The sequence below is a fragment of the Myxocyprinus asiaticus genome, chromosome 44, assembly GCF_019703515.2.
Source record: "Myxocyprinus asiaticus isolate MX2 ecotype Aquarium Trade chromosome 44, UBuf_Myxa_2, whole genome shotgun sequence".
NCBI classification, from domain to species: Eukaryota; Metazoa; Chordata; class Actinopteri; order Cypriniformes; family Catostomidae; genus Myxocyprinus; species Myxocyprinus asiaticus.
This window is the reverse complement of record NC_059387.1, coordinates 32,171,563-32,188,929: the sequence shown is the minus strand read 5'-3', so window position 1 is coordinate 32,188,929 and position 17,367 is coordinate 32,171,563. Positions and strand designations below refer to the sequence as shown.

Below are 17,367 nucleotides of genomic sequence, written 5' to 3'. Positions count from 1 at the left end.
CACCCAGCATCAATGTATTTTTCTCTGCCTCTCTGCCCCAGTTTCAGGAGTAAACACCACAGACAGTAGATTCTGCAGTATGTGTACTGGAAAGGTATTTTCAAGGGAGATTAAGTTTTTATGTAAGACTGGGGACACTGTACCGTCTTAAATAAATCATACTTCATAAATAACTAAGAAGGGTGACTGATCGGTTGAGTGTGGTAGGGTGGAACAATGGCAAGCCGATTGGTACATAAAGTAAAAAGGACACAAAAGGCCAGGAGTCAGTGACCCCAAGATGCTAAACTACACAATTAAATAGAATATAAACATCCGTATAGACTACTTCAGTGTGAAAAATTAGTATGACCATTAAAGGAATGTTTCAGATTCAATACAAGTTAAGCTGTATCGACAGGAAATCATTTTGAGTTGTCCCTCATTTGTAAAAATAAAAAAATACACACACACACATTTACAGTAATGCACTTACTATTAAAGTCTATGGGGCAAGATATTCCAGAGGGTTAAAAAGCTAAATGTGCAGGGGCCTGTGTAGCTCAGTGAGTAAAGACGCTGACTACCACACCTGGAGTCGCGAGTTCGAATCCAGGGAGTGCTGAGTGACTCCAGCCAGGTCTCCTAAGCAACCAAATTGGCCCGGTTGCTAGGGAGGGTTGAGTCACATTGGGTAACCTCCTCGTGGTCGCTATAATGTGGTTCTCGCTCTTGGTGGGGTGCATGGTGAGTTGTGTGTGGAAGCCGTGGAGAATAGCGTGAAGCCTCCACACGCGCTATGTCTCCATGGTAACGTGCTCAACAAGCCACGTGATAAGAGGCGCGGACTGACAGTCTCAGATGTGGAGGCAACTGAGATTCGTCCTCCACCACCCGGATTGAGGTGAGTCACTATGCCACCATGAGGACTTAGAGTGCATTGGGAATTGGGCATTCCATATTGGGGAGAAAAGGGGAGAAAAAAAAAAAAAGCAGAAATGTGCAGCTTGTATTTTTTGGTTCAAGCTCTTTTATTAATTCTTCCATAAAAATGGGTTAATGTGATCCATTTAATACCTAAATCATCTTTTTAGCGATGGATCTTTTCTAGGCGGATGAACTTCTGTATGTGGAGTTTTCTCAATGTAAATATTCCTTCTCTGGGATACTCATGCGTATCATGCGAGTTAAAACAAATTATGTAAGCTCGGACAAAGTTAGTAAGCGTTTTTATCACATTGATCTCATAGTTAACACATAAGTTTAATTTTTGTGGCCTTGATGACTTTCCCCATAGGCTTCTATTGTAAGTGTACAAACTGAGGGACTAGTTGAAATTATTTTCTGTGACAATGGCAGCATGTCACGGATGCTGTCGATAGAGCATAACTTGTATTGAACCTGGAACGTTCTTTTAACAGCTGGTCTGACAACCATGTTAAAAGGTTTATTTCACATCAGAATTGTTTGAAAAGGTAAACCTGTTTTTGAAAACTTGAAAATACAAATGAAATTAAATGATGTTAATGGATTTCTTCTGATTTTGAGTTAATTGCACATTACATGGTGCATATTATAGTAAATGCATTGATATTGTATTGTAAGCATGCATGATCCACCCTTCATTGACTCACTAATCACCGTATTTACCCTTATAATATCGGCATAATGTATTATTTATCAACAGTTACTGTGAGGTGATCACGCCACTTACATTTGAATACATTACCATCTCATTGAATAATCTGATTCCAAATCACTCAAAGCATATACAAATATTTTTTGGCCTGGACTGCTGACCTCCCTTGAATATTAAAGGAATAATCTCCATGGTAACAACACAGAGGAGACCTGGCAACTGATGTGTTTGTGATGTCAAGTTAACTGAGACATACAGAAAAACATACACACATGTTAGTTATTCCTATTGTGAACGAGACTTCCCATTGACTTCTATTGTTTTAACCCTATCCTTTAATCAAACCCTCACACAAATCTTTTTGTATTTTTAGATTTTCATCCATACATTTTTTAGCATGCTTATTAAGCTTTTTTCTTGTGGGGACTGTTGGCTGGTCCAGATAAAAGCTGTCTAAATTATAACATGCAGTACACAGCATAAATGAGTACACCCCCTCTGAAAGCTAACAAATTCAGCTATTTCTCTTCACAAATAAGGCATATTTGGTGTTTGTGTATAATGTAATGTTTAAGCAACTCATTTAATCAGATACTAATGAAACATGTCAAAACTACACAAGAAAAAAATGACTTATCAAAATGATAAAAGGCCATGTTGCAAAAATGAGTACACCCTCCTGAAAGTTATAATATAAAACTTAATCAGATGTTTTCTGGTGCTAGTTGAGGACACTGATCAGTTGGTTAAAGTCTAAAAGTTTCATTTATCCCACTGAATCACTCTCAGACTCAATGCTAATGACAAATGGACCACATGGGAGAGAACATGGTCAAGTAAATGAAGAAAGAAAATGATTTAATTGCACAAAAGTGGACAATGGTACAAGAGTATTAGCAAATCACTGTACAGTAGCAAAAGTGATACAGAAATTCAAAAAGGATGGACTTGTGAAAAGATTCCTGAAATGTTAAGACCATCACTGTAAGCTTTCACCTCATGATGAGTGGTTTTTGCTAAGAATCGCCAAGCACGTGCCTCAGAGTAGCCAAAAGCTGTGAGAAGCCAAACTGGAGTGACCGTTTCAACTCACACAGTAAGACACACTCTGCAAAGAAGTGGAATGCATAGTGTCATCCACGCAGGAAGGCAATGCTGAAGCCAAAGCATTAAAAAAAGCTTGTTTATCTCTTGCCAAGGCCCGTACTGATAAAGGTGCAGACCTTGCTTGTCTCATGAGCCCAAAGTCTTTTTTGGGGGTTTTTTTTTGGATTGGATGGAATCCAAAATGCATGGTGTCACATGGGAGTACAGTGGGAAGTCCATGGTACCCACAGTGATGTACAGTAGTGGTAAAAGTTCTTATATGGGGACTTACGAGTGCTGAAGGTGTGGGGGAATTGTACTTCATCAATGGCAGCATGAATTCACAGATGTTCAGCAAAATCTTAAGAGAAGATGCAACCCTCTCTCTCCACCCTGGGCTGTCAGGCACTTTTTTACCATGACAATGACCCTAAACATTATTCCAAAGCAACTGCTGCATTCCTATGGATAAACAAGATAGTACATCACCCAACCTGAACCCTATTTGAGCACCTGTGGGGTCGAGCATCACTCCCGATTTAACATCGGAGTGCTGAAGGAGGTCATCTTCCAGGAGTGGATAGATGTGACAGTATGTCATGAACTTGTACACTTGATGTCAAGAAAGGTCAGAACAGTATTTAAAAGTTATGGAGGACTTTCTAAGTACTAAAACATTGCACATTCGTTTTTGCAACCCTTTACTTAAGCAAAGCTGCCTAATTTAATTATTTTACAGATATTGATAACATATCTTTCTATTTTGTTATGAAGCATATGTTTAATACATCTAAATTATGTCATATTCACATGAATTGTAATAGCAATCATTTAGAAATAGAAATATATCTTTATGTTCAGAGGGGGTGTACTCATTTATGCTGTGCACTGCAACAGAGTTATAATGCTTTTAAACTGTTTCTTATAAAGTTATTTATAAATACTATGGACTAACCCTAACCCTAAATGAAAACTTGGTAACAATTTACTATGAGGTTGTATTTGTTAACATTAGTTACCTACATTAGAACTAACAATAAACAATACTTTTACAGCACTTACTGATCTTGGTTAATGTTATTTCCAAATATAATAATACATTTACATTCAAAGTTGCATATGTTAACTACTTAATGCATTATAAACCAATATGAACAACAGTATTTTTATATATAAAATTAACATTAAACAAAATTAATAAATGCTGATAAAAAAAAAAATATTGTTCATTGTTAGTTTATAATACAAATAGAACCTTATTGTAAAGAGTAACCAAAATCTTTTGCATTTTGAGAATTTAATAAAACATTTCATTTATTTCTGAACCGCTTTTCCAAATGAGGATATCCCAAAGGGAGGTTTCATCATATTTATTTAACTTCTAGTAAACACCCGTTAAGACACAATTAAACCTACTGAAATACATGTATTCACCATTTACTCGCAGCAATAAACAATATATAGAAGTTTCTATTACACTCAAACTAAACGTAAACACAGTTGATAAATATTGGAAGGCGTAAGAAACACTTACAAAATGTAATAAACTTAATGGAAAAACAGTACCAAACAAATGTAAACTGGATTATGTTAAACATCTGTAATATTAAATAAGCTGCCATAAATCAATACGTTTTATAATATTTGTTCTACATTTTCTATAACTTCTTAGGCCAGTTAATTTATCTCTCTATGGCATAAATCATTTATTGACCTAGAGGAATTCTAGGAAAACAGACCTGATAATATTTAGCTATTCAAAGCATTAGTGTGCCACCTAGTGGTTGAGAAAGTAATGGTAGAACATTTCTGTACACCTGTGCAAAAACAATATAGTTATCTGGATAGAAGGATGACTAATACAAACAGTTTGTGTATTTTTAGTGGAATTATTAAACACCTATACAACCTTTAAAGTTTGATACAAGTGAAACCTATGTATTGATATATAATTTGGATGCACTGAAATATAAGGCCTGCTTATTTGCAATTCCGGGTTGTGGAAAACTGTGGGATGTCCTGACATCCACTAAACTGAGAACTTTGAAGGTCCAGAGACTGGTACTGGGTCACTTAGAGGACAACGTTCAAGGACAAAGTTCAAGATTTAGAGTACAATGCAAGTGCAAGGGTGTTTGAGACAAACGGGTAAGATACCGCGGTTGATCTGATGAAACTCCACCAACTGAAGAAGATCTGTGAACAGCGTTACACCATCGTCCATAGTGTAGTACTGCCTTCCCGTCTGCTCTAACTGCAATAAGAAAGAAAGAGTAAGATTTTTCTCATATTTTTTGTAAGCACCTACAGCCGTTGAATAGTTTCAACCACTGGTAGTGACAAACAGGGATCTGTATACACATCTGATAGAAAACACAACACACATGCACTAATACATGCATATGTGCACAAGGAGAAACAAACACTTACAGGAATAATGAGGTAGTGTTTCGTCTTCAGCTTATAACACATAGACAACACAAAGCACTGTGCATGCAGCTGACTGTCACGAATCAAAAACATCCTGGAGAGAACGTTTATAAAAAATATAAATACTATGCAATGCAAACGTATAAGAATCCCAAGAAAAATTTATCATCATTCTTACCCGTCCACCTGACCCTGCTCCTCCAATAGCTTTTGAGCTTCAGTGCGAGACACGCCCCCATGGAACCACGGCTGAATCCGATGAACAGCTGTGAATATACATTTACATAAATGTACAGTTAAAAAATACACCGAAAAAAGGACTCGAGTTTGTTACAACCATAATGTTGCTTATTAAAATTGAAGTTTAAATTATTAATTTAATTTAAATAAATAAAATTACTTAAAAAAATTGTAATAACATAATGAATAAATGATAATTCCATACATTTATTATTTGATTATTTCAGTAATTATTTATTATTTAAATCATGGATGAGGAGAGCTGTAATCTACTCACAGGACAGTTGTAATCCATGATTGTTGTTGGGTAAACTGTAGCGTAGCGCCTCTTTTTTCTGAAATAAAACAATTGAACATTCATTGTATTAACAGTCGAGTAAACAATTTTGAATTTTTCAAATGGGGGGAAAAATAAGTATGAAAATGAAAATTCACAATAATGATAAGACAAAAAATAAATCCAATTAAAAATTATTTGTATTCATTTGTATCATTTAGATCATCAGAAATTATATTTCCCTTTGTGGAAAAAAAATATTTGTTATGTTAACCTTGATCCTGAAGCTCTGAAGTGCGTATAAAAAAACAAATTCTACTTTACACTGTATTCAAATTAGATTTTTTTTAATGAATAACTGCAAATATTTGTCATTGCTTTTCATTACATATTGCTCAAATGACATCATCCTGATCTATCGACATTGTTGGAATGAAGATCAAATATTTGCACATCATCATCAACATCTTGAAAAGCCTCTCTTCATCGCTTTATTACAGCAGGTATTCACAGCTTACTTCACAATGCTGTGCACCATGTACTCCATTTTAAAGTTCATTTTATATTTTCTCTCGTATACACACACACACACACACACACACACACACCCTCCAGTAGTGTCCCTCCTCCTGCTCGGCATTCTGCGCCTCATGTGGGTTCTGAATCACTCGCCCACCGCTCTTCCCCGAAAAATCCATGGCAACCATCGACTCCTCCCGGTCTGTAAACTGAGGATGACACAGCAGAAAACAACACGTGTGATGAAGAAACTAGAACATGTATGAAGATTAAGAGTAAAATAAAGACAAACTGAGAGCACAGGTCTATAAACTCCATGATAAAGATGCATGTCTGTGTGTGATCACACATGTGTCGGTTTCCGCATATATACAGTACCTTGGATTCCTGTCGTGAACGTTTTGGAAGTCTGGAACTGGTCTGGGCGAGCTGGTAATTACACTGGAGTTGTTTCCCATGCTAAAAATATACACATACACAAATACGCACATGGATTTTTTTTATTTATTGCATGTTTCAGATGGGACTATTTCAGAATGCAAACCAGTATGTGCTGAGTGAGTTTGAGCATGTTTGTATACCTTAAACAGTCTAAAGGCCGTGATCCAACATGTTCGACTCTGTTCGGTGTCAGCGCACATCAGCTTCAAATCCTGAGAGCGAAACCTGTCTTTTGAGGCCTAACAACACAAACACAAACTCATACTCTTCATTTATGTAGTACAAGTAAATAATATAGAAAGCAATATATATATAGAAATACATGGATCAATACCATGACCCTCTTTTTTTTTTTTACATATACAAATCAAAATGCAATTCACATAAAACAATTACTTGAATACACTTCTAATTTGATGAACATGCTTTCAAAAGTTGAAAGTTGGGTTGGGGGGAATATGCTTATCGTTTTGCGGCCCTCTTAAGCCAGTCGCGGCACGTTCGGCATAATGCATCGGCCCGTTTCAGCTTTTCACCGCCCGTTCGGCCACGTTTCGCGGCCGGCCCACCGGGAAAAGTCACGGTTCTCCCTATGGCCAGTCCGCCCCTGCCCACATCTGATTTAATTTGATTATGCAGCAGAGCTTATTGGTGTATAGTGTTTGGAGAAGTGTCAGCTGTGAAGCTTTAAGCCAAGCATACACAAGGGGAGACAAGTCTGGTTTTATGAGGACATACATAAATCATTACGTCTATGTATTACTGAATGATAATAAAGCTCAAAAAGTAAACAAAGTGAAAGAAAGCGCTAAAAACCAGCATACAGTTTCTCTTCATTAGAAGCAAACGTGACGTTCAGAGCAGAATTTTGAGGTTTTTTTAGTGCAGTAGCCTAGGGCGTAGATTTGACTTGAATACTGGGGGGGTTGCAGCGTGAAGCATCTACATGTTTCCATTGATCATGATATAAATATTGGGGGGGGAGGGGGGGTTTGTACTTGCTTGTTTTGATTATTGGGGAGGGGTTACCCCCCCCCCCATCCCCCCTGGAAACTACTCCCCTAGCAGCAGCCTACCAGTAAGATCTCATGTGCATGCATTTCTCTAATATCTGTCCCTCGTGTCGATATCAGACATACTGAATATTTTCGTGAAGTTCTTGTGCATGTTCATGCATTCGTTTTTTTTTTTTTTTTTCGATCATGTGGTTATTTCCCTTTTAAATCCTCATGTAACCGGCAAATTGTCCGAATATGTTTGGTGGACAAATTTCAAAACAGTTTGGACCCCGTTACAGCCATCTTTAGTGTCGTCCCGTTTTAAAAGGACCTTAAAATTACTATAATGAAATTAATTCACAAACTGTCAACAAACATGAAAAGGCTCGCGCTTGTTTTTGCGCTTATCTGCATCGCTGTAAAAAAAAGAAAAAGAAAAAAGAAAAGAAAAACAGCTGAAAATAAAAAAGCGGGTAGGGAGATGTGGGCAGTGTTTTATTTTATTATTATTTTTGTCTCCTGCTTCCCAAGACATTGCTCTCCCCTTTTTTGCATGGAACTCACTCAAAAATTGGTTTGGTTAAGCATGGAAAGGTTGTTGAAATGGATACTGAACTATTTCCACTTTTAGAAATACTGCACAGAATTGTCACAGCTCCAGCTGACTATTATTATGCAGCTAAAATACTTTAACTAATTGGATTTGTAATGCCTAAAGCCATAGATATGCATAGTGTCATAAGGTTATTTAACATCAAAAGCTTAAGAATGAAATTTCAGCTTAAATTTAACATACTGGCCCATATACTTATTTTATTAAAAGGTAATGGAAGGACACTTTTTATTTGCACTTATTCTGCAATGCAAGAGAACTTCATCATTATATTTGGTTTGCAATGTAGTGGACATCTTCTAATATGCCTCTAGCTGCTGCTGGAGAACGAAAAAAAAACAAAAACATATCGGTCTCTCTGCCCATGTGAGTGAGTTTTATCAATTTAATATTGCTGCCAATGTACTGAAAACCATCTTACAATATGCCTCCTGCAGCTTACGTTCGGTCTCTGAAAAGACAGTATGGTGCTTCATATTTGCTGTGAATGACACTGAGCTATTAAGCCGCATTCAGTTCCAGGGGTGTAGATTCTGGGGGGGGGGGGGATGGGGAGAGATAAACCCCAATAATCAAAACAAGCAAGTACACCCCCCATTATTTCAACCATGATCAAATGGAAACATGCAAATGCTGCAACCCCCCAACGTTCAAGCCAAATCTACACCCTTGTTCGATTCTCAAACATTGCGTTAATTTTTTACAAATATATTAACTAACTTTACACCAACCAGTATCTCTCACCTCGCACAATGACAATGTCCTCATGTTCCCGCTCCTCCTATCTTTCCACTGTTTTAAGTTTGAACTGCCCCTTGTGTCGGGGCAGTTCTTGACACATTTCTCATTTCATCACCTTGGATAACCTCATTTGTCAATGACCCATAAATACATTCTGTACACATTGTAGCGCAGAGTAAGTACAAATTATGGTGTCACTAATTCTCTGTTCCTATTGGTTACCTTAACACAGAAGACATGCTCGCCTGGTGCTCCATAAAGTTTACGCCCATTGAACACTGTAAACACATTCAAATCCTCCAGATCTGCAATGAACTGAAGGTGCCGAGGCTCCTACAAACATGCAAACACACACCCAAATGTTATATAATCTTTTAAAAAGAGCCTTTTTTTTTAACTAAATGGGTGTGTTTGTGGTGCCACCTTTGATTGTCCTTTGGTGGAGCAGTAAAGTCCAGATCGTCGTAAGTAGTAGTAAAGTTTCTTCCAGGATTTCTTTCCACCCTCTCTTACATGGAGATAGCCTTGGATCTCTGGACATGAACCACTCTTTACCATGTTCTTAAATAAAAATTTAAAAAGACAGAGGCAGTCAGACATTTACTGTTTTATTCGAGGGAACAGAGAATAATAATAATAATAACAATAATAATAATAATAAAAGCTGTTAGCTCTGCATGCTAAATCATTATCATACCTGCACCAGTTCTGATGACGTCATTCCTTTAGTGACATCAGCACTATCAGAGATCATGTGCTCTGGGAAAAATAGCTGCATCACAGGCACACAAGTATTAAATAGAAAATCCAATTAAAAACTGTAAACATCCCTTAAATAAATAATGGCTAATCTAGTGTAGCCAGACTTTTGGCATAACAATGGCATGACAATTGGCATAAGTCTGGTTGACTTTGCAGCTTTTTCTGGCCAAGAACTTCCTACTTAGATAAGAAGAGACCATCTGACCGATATGAAAAGCGCAAAATAACAGGGTGGATTTGCCTAAAATAGTTGATCACACAATAATAGACTGGCGCTGAAACACTGCTTTAAATTACTGCACAGTAATATCGGTCAGTGTCTGGCTGTACATAAAACACTGAAATTTGAACACCAAAATATCACAAATGTGTATAGATTTTTTAATCCAACTCTGCATAAACAAATACTGCTAAAATATGACATAAAACTAAAAATACTATTTTTTTTTTTAAATAAAGTGTCGTGATAACGGAGAAGCTTCGTACCACGGGTTTTTTGAAAAATTCGTACTTGGCGTAGGTTTTGCGGAACATCAGCTTTGTGTCGCCCTCTACTGGCCAGGATGACTGCACCTGCACCACAAGCTCATGATCTTCCAAACAGCGCTCTAGAAAACACATAAACACACAAATGCAAGTTAGAATGCAAATGTCACTCACACAAACACACATACAGCACTTACCTATGACAGTCTATTACCTTCAAAGCAGTCAATAAATCTTTTGATGTGATCAAACAATTGGCTAGTTTTGAATTTCTTTTTTTCCTTTCCAAATTTTAAATATGACGGTAATACAATTGAATGAATTATTTTACACTAAAATTGCTTAATTTACTGTTTTGTATTGAAAACTGAACTGACAGGAAAGCAGAAGCAGTATATTTGAGCTAAAGAACACCATCATGAAATCTTACCCAGACCCAGAGCAGAATGATGCTCTATGAGAGCCCAGTTCTCCTCATCTGTACAGTGGGCGGCCTGTGCCAGCATATGACACACATCATGTGCTGTCGTCCCCAATGACACCAAGACTGAACGACTGTGCGTACTGTCTCCAAACACTCGAACCACCTACAAACACACATTTATAGACTGTAATATTAGTTACAATTAAAAAATAAAATGCACAAAGCATGCAGGCACTCACAAACTAAGATGCACAAAAGCATCTTATTTGTCTAAGGTCATGAACTCTGTGTCTAGCATAGTCTGACATTTTGTTTGCCAAAAAATTATTTTGTGATTGTTATTGACAAGACTATGACCTTAACGCCCTGTGATGTGTTTGTGTACGCGTGTGTACAAATGTCAGCTTGTTTTCTCCAGAGGCTGGCATGTCACATGCTTGTCACCTATTGTAACTACTTAAGAGTTGATACCGCCACAGGCAACTACCTGTCGTTTTTGTCACATTAATTACTTGCACACATTAAACCAACCATCCATGCTTACATGTGTGCTGCTGTCAGTGGGCGGATCACTCCCGCTGAGAGACCTGGTTAGCACCGGAGACTGTGTTGGACTGCAGAGCTCTGGGAACGGATTGGGAATCAAAGGTGCAGAAAATGCTCGAAAATCCCCCTTAGGTCGGAAACTAAAATGCAAATGACCAGAAAGTACAACAATTAAAAAACATGTTTATCAACAACATGTTTAAAAAACCAAAACTAAAGACAACTAGAAATTAAAAAAAAAAAAAAAACTGCATTTGAAGCTGTAAACTACTGAAAATGTCAATAAAATGAACCAAAAAATTAAATAGTTAAAACAGTATAAAACACTAAACTGAGTAACAATTTTAAAAAAATTGTGTGTTTATATTTTAGGCCAGTTTGTATTTTAAGCACATTTTCTAATTTCAAATGATACAATAGGCTCAAGTGTCTCAAGTTACCTGTGTGCATTTCTGATGGTCAGAGGGAGAGATCGAGGTGTTAACATCTGAAGATTCTGGGACGGAGAACGTCCGACTGATACAGAGTCTCTCCTGGAGATCGGCTCAGGCAATGACCTCCTAAACACTTCCATCTCTGTCCTAAAACCGGTCACCTCCATTCCTGCTGAGAGAGAAAGAAACATTGCTTTTGAAAAAGTCAGCACTGAAAAATGATTTGGCCACCTCTGCATATCCTGAAATATTTTCTACTTTGAAAGCAAAACCACTCTTGTCATTCCCAGCACGTCAAAACAATATTCAAAATTGGTTTCCCTTCCCAAAATAGATCTCTACTCAAGAAACAATCAACAAGCGTAGAACCTGATTTTCAGCCATGAATACAGTGCATCCGGAAAGTATTCACAGTGCTTCACTTTTTCCACATTTTGTAATGTTACAGCCTTATTCCAAAATGGATTCAATTCATTATTTTCCTCAATTCTACAAACAATACCCCATAATGACAATGTGAAAGAAGTTTGTTTGAAATCATTGCATTTGGAAAAAGTGAAAAAGTGAAGCGCTGCAAATACTTTCCGGATGCACTGTAATAAGGATAACTTTTGTTATGAATCTTTTTTATTCGCCACTGCCAAAGGAAACAAAACTGTTGACTAGACGCTATTGACGACTGTCAGATCACAAAAGGGGAGAACTTGTGAACCAGGAAGTTGGCACTGAAACTCAACCGTTCACATCTTAAACACAGCAAACACACAAACATGCAGAGAGTAGCATACAAACACACTACCTGGTACTTGTTGACACATCTCAGCAGGTGTTATTCAAATAGTCCAATGGAGCGAGCAACCATGACACTTAGTTTATGAATGTAGACAAATAAATAACACCATTCTTTTCTTTTCTGTAACCCCTTATGTAATTAACTAAGAATCCATCAAATACTTAACATAGTTACAGATCTTGTTGTGCACTAGGTGTAAGTCACCATTCACCCGCACAAACACTATTTTGCACCTGTCAAATTAAAAGGATGACGTCAGTCTCAGGCAAATAAAACTCCATTGTTCCTGAACAAGGCTAAAGGCTCTACTTACATCAAATAACAAAGAAGGCAACCACACAGACCACATTTTCATGCTGAAAGAGAAAAAAGCATTTGAGGATTTCTCTGTAATGTGCCTCAGAAGGCAGTGCACTACCTGTCTAGTGATAAGGATGCTGGTGGGATGAACTGAACATAACAATAACTCCAAACCATATGTAGTGACAGTCAAACATTTCAGCCTTTAAAGTGGCACGCAAACAGGTTGGAGAAATGACAGCAGGTGAAAGAAGTTGTGCACCTGTTGATCTATGATATGTGCTATCGAACGAAGCTCTTGTTATGTTTGCTTTGAGCAGTTGCTTAATAATCTATACCTATTTTTAAAAACAGTATAGTATAGTATAGTATAGTACAGTATAGTATAGTATAATATAGTATAGCAGAGTAGAGTAGAGAGGAGTATAGTATAGTATAGTATAGTATAGTATAGTATAGTATAGTAAATTTAGGTATAGTAATAAGTTTTAGAAAGAGGCCCCTGAATTCACTATAGTATAGTATAGTACAATATAACAGAGTAGATTAGAGTAGAGAGGAGTATAGTATAATAAATTTAGGTATAGTAATAAGTTTTAGAAAGAGGCCCCTCAATTCACTATAGTATAGTATAGTATAGTATAACAGAGTAGATTAGAGAGGAGTATAGTATAATAAATGTAGGTAAAGTAATACTTTTTAGAAAGAGGTCCCTGAATTCACTATAGTATAGTATAGTATAGTATAGTATAGTATAGTATAGCAGAGTAGAGCCTAGCAGAGTAGAGTAGAGAGGAGTATAGTATAATAAATTTAGGTAAAGTAATAATTGTTAGAAAGAGGCCCCTGAATTCACTATAGTATAGTATAGTATAGTATGTTATAGCAGAGTATATTAGAGTAGAGAGGAGTATAGTATAATAAATTTAGGTAAAGTAATACTTTTTAGAAAGAGGCCCCTGAATTCACTATAGTATAGTATAGTATAGTATAGTATAGTATAGTAGAGTATAGTAGAGTATAGCAGAGTATACCAGAGTAGAATAGAGAGGAGTATAGTATAATACATTTAGGTAAAGTAATAATTTTTAGAAAGAGGGCCCTGAATTCACTATAGTATAGCAGAGTATAGCAGAGTAGAGTAGAGACGAGTATAGTATAATAAATTTAGGTAAAGTAATAATTGTTAGAAAGAGGCCCCTAAATTCACTATAGTATAGTATAGTATAGTATAGTATAGTATAGTATAGCCTTGTATTGTTGCACATAAGTGTAGCAGATTATAGCGTAATACATTTTTTGTTTAGTGAAGCTGTAGGGTGAATTCAGGTAAATTAGGCTAATTTTTTAATTCACCCTATAATATAGTATAGTATAGTATAGTATAGTATAGTATAGAATAGTATAGCCTTGTATTGTTGCTACTTAGTGTAGCAGATTATAGCATAATACGTTTTTAGTTTAGTGAAGCTGTAGGGTGAATTCTGGTAAATTGGTTCAATTTTTTAATTCACCCTGTTGTATAGTATAGTATAGTATAGCCTAGTATTGTTGCTACTTAGTGTAGCAGATTATAGCATAATACATTTTTAATTTAGTGAAGCTGTAGGGTGAATTCAGGTAAATAAGGCTATTTTTTAATTCACCCTATAGTATAGTATAGTATAGTATAGCCTAGTATTGTTTATAGCATACAAAAAGATTAAAGCATAATACATTTTTAGTTTAGTGAATCTGTAAGGTGAATTCAGGTAAATGAGGCAATTTTTTTAATTCACCCTATAATATAGTATAGTATAGTATAGTACAGTATAGCATAGCATAGCATAGTATAGTATAATATATTTAATTCAGGTAAAGTGATAAATGTCAAAAAGTGTATAGTATATTATAGTATAGTATAGTATATTTAATTCAGATAAAGTGATAATTGTCAAAAAGTGTACAGTATAGTATAGTATAGTCTTGTTACTACTTAGTGTAGCAGATTATGGCATAATTAGTTTAGTGAAGCAGTAGGGTGAATTCCGATAAACTGATTCAATTTTTTAATTCACCCTGCTCTATAGATAGTATAGTATAGTATAGTATGGCATAGTTGAGACCAAGTTTGGAATAGCATACAAGCATACTACTCTTACTATTTCTGTCATATCTTTATACTGCAGATGTAGCCTAGTACGAGTATTATGGTAGTGTGCTATTCCGAACATAGCATCAGAGTACTGTAGCAAATCATGTCATATTAAGTTTATAGTGTAGCATAGTATAATGCAGTATAGTAAAGTGTAGTATAGGATAGCTCAGTGTAGCAGAGCATATTAAAGTTTTAGTATAGTACACTAGTATGGTATAGTAAAGTGAATTCATGTAAATTGGGCCAATTTTTTATTCACTCTATAGTACAGTACAGTACAGTCCAGTATAGTAAAGTTGAAGCTACTTTCAGAATAGCATACAACTATAATATATTTCTGGCATATTTGTACACTGCAGAAGTAAAAGTAGTATGGTAGCATGCAATTCCAAACATATAATCAGTGTCGTGTAGCTGATCATGGCATATAACATTTATAGTATAGTATAACTCAGTGTATCAGATTAAAGCATATTAAGTTTGTAGTATAGTGTAGTATAGGGTGAATTTAGGTAAATTGGGCCAATTTTATTATTTATCCTATAGTATAATAAAGTATAGTCAGTGTAGCAAATCATGGCATAAAAGTTAATAGAATATTATAGTACACTATACACTATAAAATCCTGTTGTTTTTACAAAAAGAAAACCAAACAAAAGACGTGGCAGCTGTGGTTGCCAGAATATTATGTAAAAAATACAGTAAAAATGTAAACAACTTTACAGAACAACCTGTAAATTTCACAGTTTAAAACTGTTGTAATTTATATGACCACGATTGCACTGCAAAAAAAAAAAAAAAAAAAGTCTGTTAAATTTACAGTAAGAAAAACTCATACATTTGATCTGCTTTTTACTTTATAAGGTATTGTTAATCACTGTAAAAATTACAGAAGAGCACATGATGACATGAAGTTCACCAATAGTGGCCCTTCCAGGAGCAATGACCAATAAACATGTAGAGACAGTGCTCAGTGTCACTCACACAAACACAAACACCATCAGGGTAACACATGTGGAATTAAAATAATGCAGTAAACATTAACTAAACTACATTAAATATAAAACAGAACAGCCCAATGTATTTAACTGATATTAAAAATAAGAAGAAACATAACTATTCCCATAAAATATAATGAAATATGATGGGTCATGCAGGGAATTGTGGGAACGCCCAATTATTGTTTTTTTACTGTAATTTTAACAATAATTTACTGTAAAAAGCACATGTACTCTCTTGTTAAACATAATGTAAATTTTTACCATTAATAATTTATTGTCTTTTAAAATATATTAAATTGTTTTACTGTATAAGTTATAGTTAATATTCATTAGTCAATTAACGTTTTATTTCTGTAGCATTTTTACAGTCTTTTACTGTTAAAATTACTGAAATTTTTTACAGTGTAGAGAACCGACTAAAAAATGATGGGCTGTTGCATATAAATAACTTTAATAAATGAACTAACAGAAAGTATTACTGAATTACCAGAGTTGTTGGACATCATGGAGCATGAATATGGTAGTCATTCAGAACCATATTATCTTCTTGCGTTCTTGTTTTCTGGCAGTGAAAACCATATGAGTACAAGTTGTAAAAGACTCACCGACATGTAGGCTACCAGTCCAGTCTGGTTGTTATTGCTCTTGGGTATCGGTAGGCTATATTGTAACATAAGCAAAAATAACTGACTAATTGTTAAGTGTATCCTTAAGCCCAGTCGGCATGAGTAACATCCTCCTCACAAATGACAAACTTCCAGTTGAGTTTCGTTTGACAACACCTCAGCATCGGGCGGAGCTAATGCACGCACAGGTGTATGTAGGACGGGTAAATTCACTTTAACAAACAGGTAGATGACGAGTTCATTCTAATCTCTGTTCAACAAAAGCCCGTGCTTTTTATTTGTATATTATCATGTAGGCTAGCCTACTTCCGTGAAAACCTCTTGTCATATTTTCACATTATGATATATTGACTCGACTTATCTGTTTGTCAATCTATCAAATTTATGGTTGGTGACAATGTACTTTTTACAGTGCACTGTAGCCTATACTGTAATATTATGTCATATTTAATACTCACGGTGTTTAACCCTGTAAAGCCTGAAATATGAAAGAATTGTCAGAAAATTCTTATTTATTTATTACATTAAACTGTTTTTAGTACCATTAGACAAAACATAAAATACATCTTTTATTATTATTATTATTATTATTATTATGTATCATATTTTATACATTTGGCTTTAAAGGTCTTATCCTCCTGAAGCCCATAAATTCATTTTTTTTTTTTTTTTTTTTTTTTGTAGGACATTTGTTATTTCATTTATTTTATTTATTTTTTTGCCCATAAATGCTACAGTGGTAAATCTTGGGGTATTATCTGGTCTGGGAATTGCCACAGACCTCCCGATTGGATATTACAACGATATTTCCTAGCCGATTCGATATTGCGATATTGCGATTCTGTAAGTATTGTGATTTGATGTTTTGATATAAAAACTTCATTAAAAAAAATC

At 35.5% G+C, this 17,367-nt stretch overlaps 1 protein-coding gene across 6 annotated transcripts; it reads right to left on the bottom strand.

The window, feature by feature from the left end:
* Positions 1–4,065: 4,065 nt before the first annotated feature.
* LOC127434430 (growth factor receptor-bound protein 7-like) lies at positions 4,066–16,587 on the bottom strand. 6 transcript variants are annotated; one of them, XM_051687186.1, is made up of 16 exons: positions 16,453–16,477; positions 12,722–12,764; positions 11,622–11,784; positions 11,180–11,321; positions 10,642–10,798; positions 10,212–10,333; positions 9,661–9,735; positions 9,387–9,524; positions 9,186–9,296; positions 6,752–6,850; positions 6,549–6,629; positions 6,260–6,379; positions 5,652–5,709; positions 5,313–5,400; positions 5,135–5,228; positions 4,066–4,958 (listed from the first exon to the last, which is right to left on the bottom strand). In XM_051687186.1, exons 3-16 carry the CDS (start codon positions 11,780–11,782, stop codon positions 4,812–4,814), a joined length of 1,593 nt encoding a protein of 530 aa, XP_051543146.1. In that variant the 5' UTR covers positions 11,783–11,784; positions 12,722–12,764; positions 16,453–16,477; the 3' UTR covers positions 4,066–4,811. The 6 variants fall into 6 exon arrangements, with proteins under 6 accessions (XP_051543146.1, XP_051543145.1, XP_051543144.1 ...); XM_051687185.1 differs by lacking the exon at positions 12,722–12,764 and having other exon boundaries at positions 11,622–11,787; positions 16,453–16,587; XM_051687184.1 differs by lacking the exon at positions 12,722–12,764 and having other exon boundaries at positions 16,453–16,587.
* Between the last annotated feature and the right edge of the window lie 780 nt (positions 16,588–17,367).

What these genes read in the sequence shown, in the direction of transcription:
- LOC127434430 (XM_051687180.1), bottom strand. Translation starts at nt 11,854, where the DNA reads ATGCAGAGGTGGCCAAATCATTTTTCAGTGCTGACTTTTTCAAAAGCA. An exon ending in CGTCATCAGAACTGGTGCAG is followed by an intron (nt 9,525 to 9,660) that starts GTATGATAATGA and finishes TTTTTATTTAAG; the next exon opens with AACATGGTAAAGAGTGGTTC. An exon ending in AGGAGGGACACTACTGGAGG is followed by an intron (nt 5,710 to 6,259) that starts GTGTGTGTGTGT and finishes GTTTTATTTCAG; the next exon opens with AAAAAAGAGGCGCTACGCTA.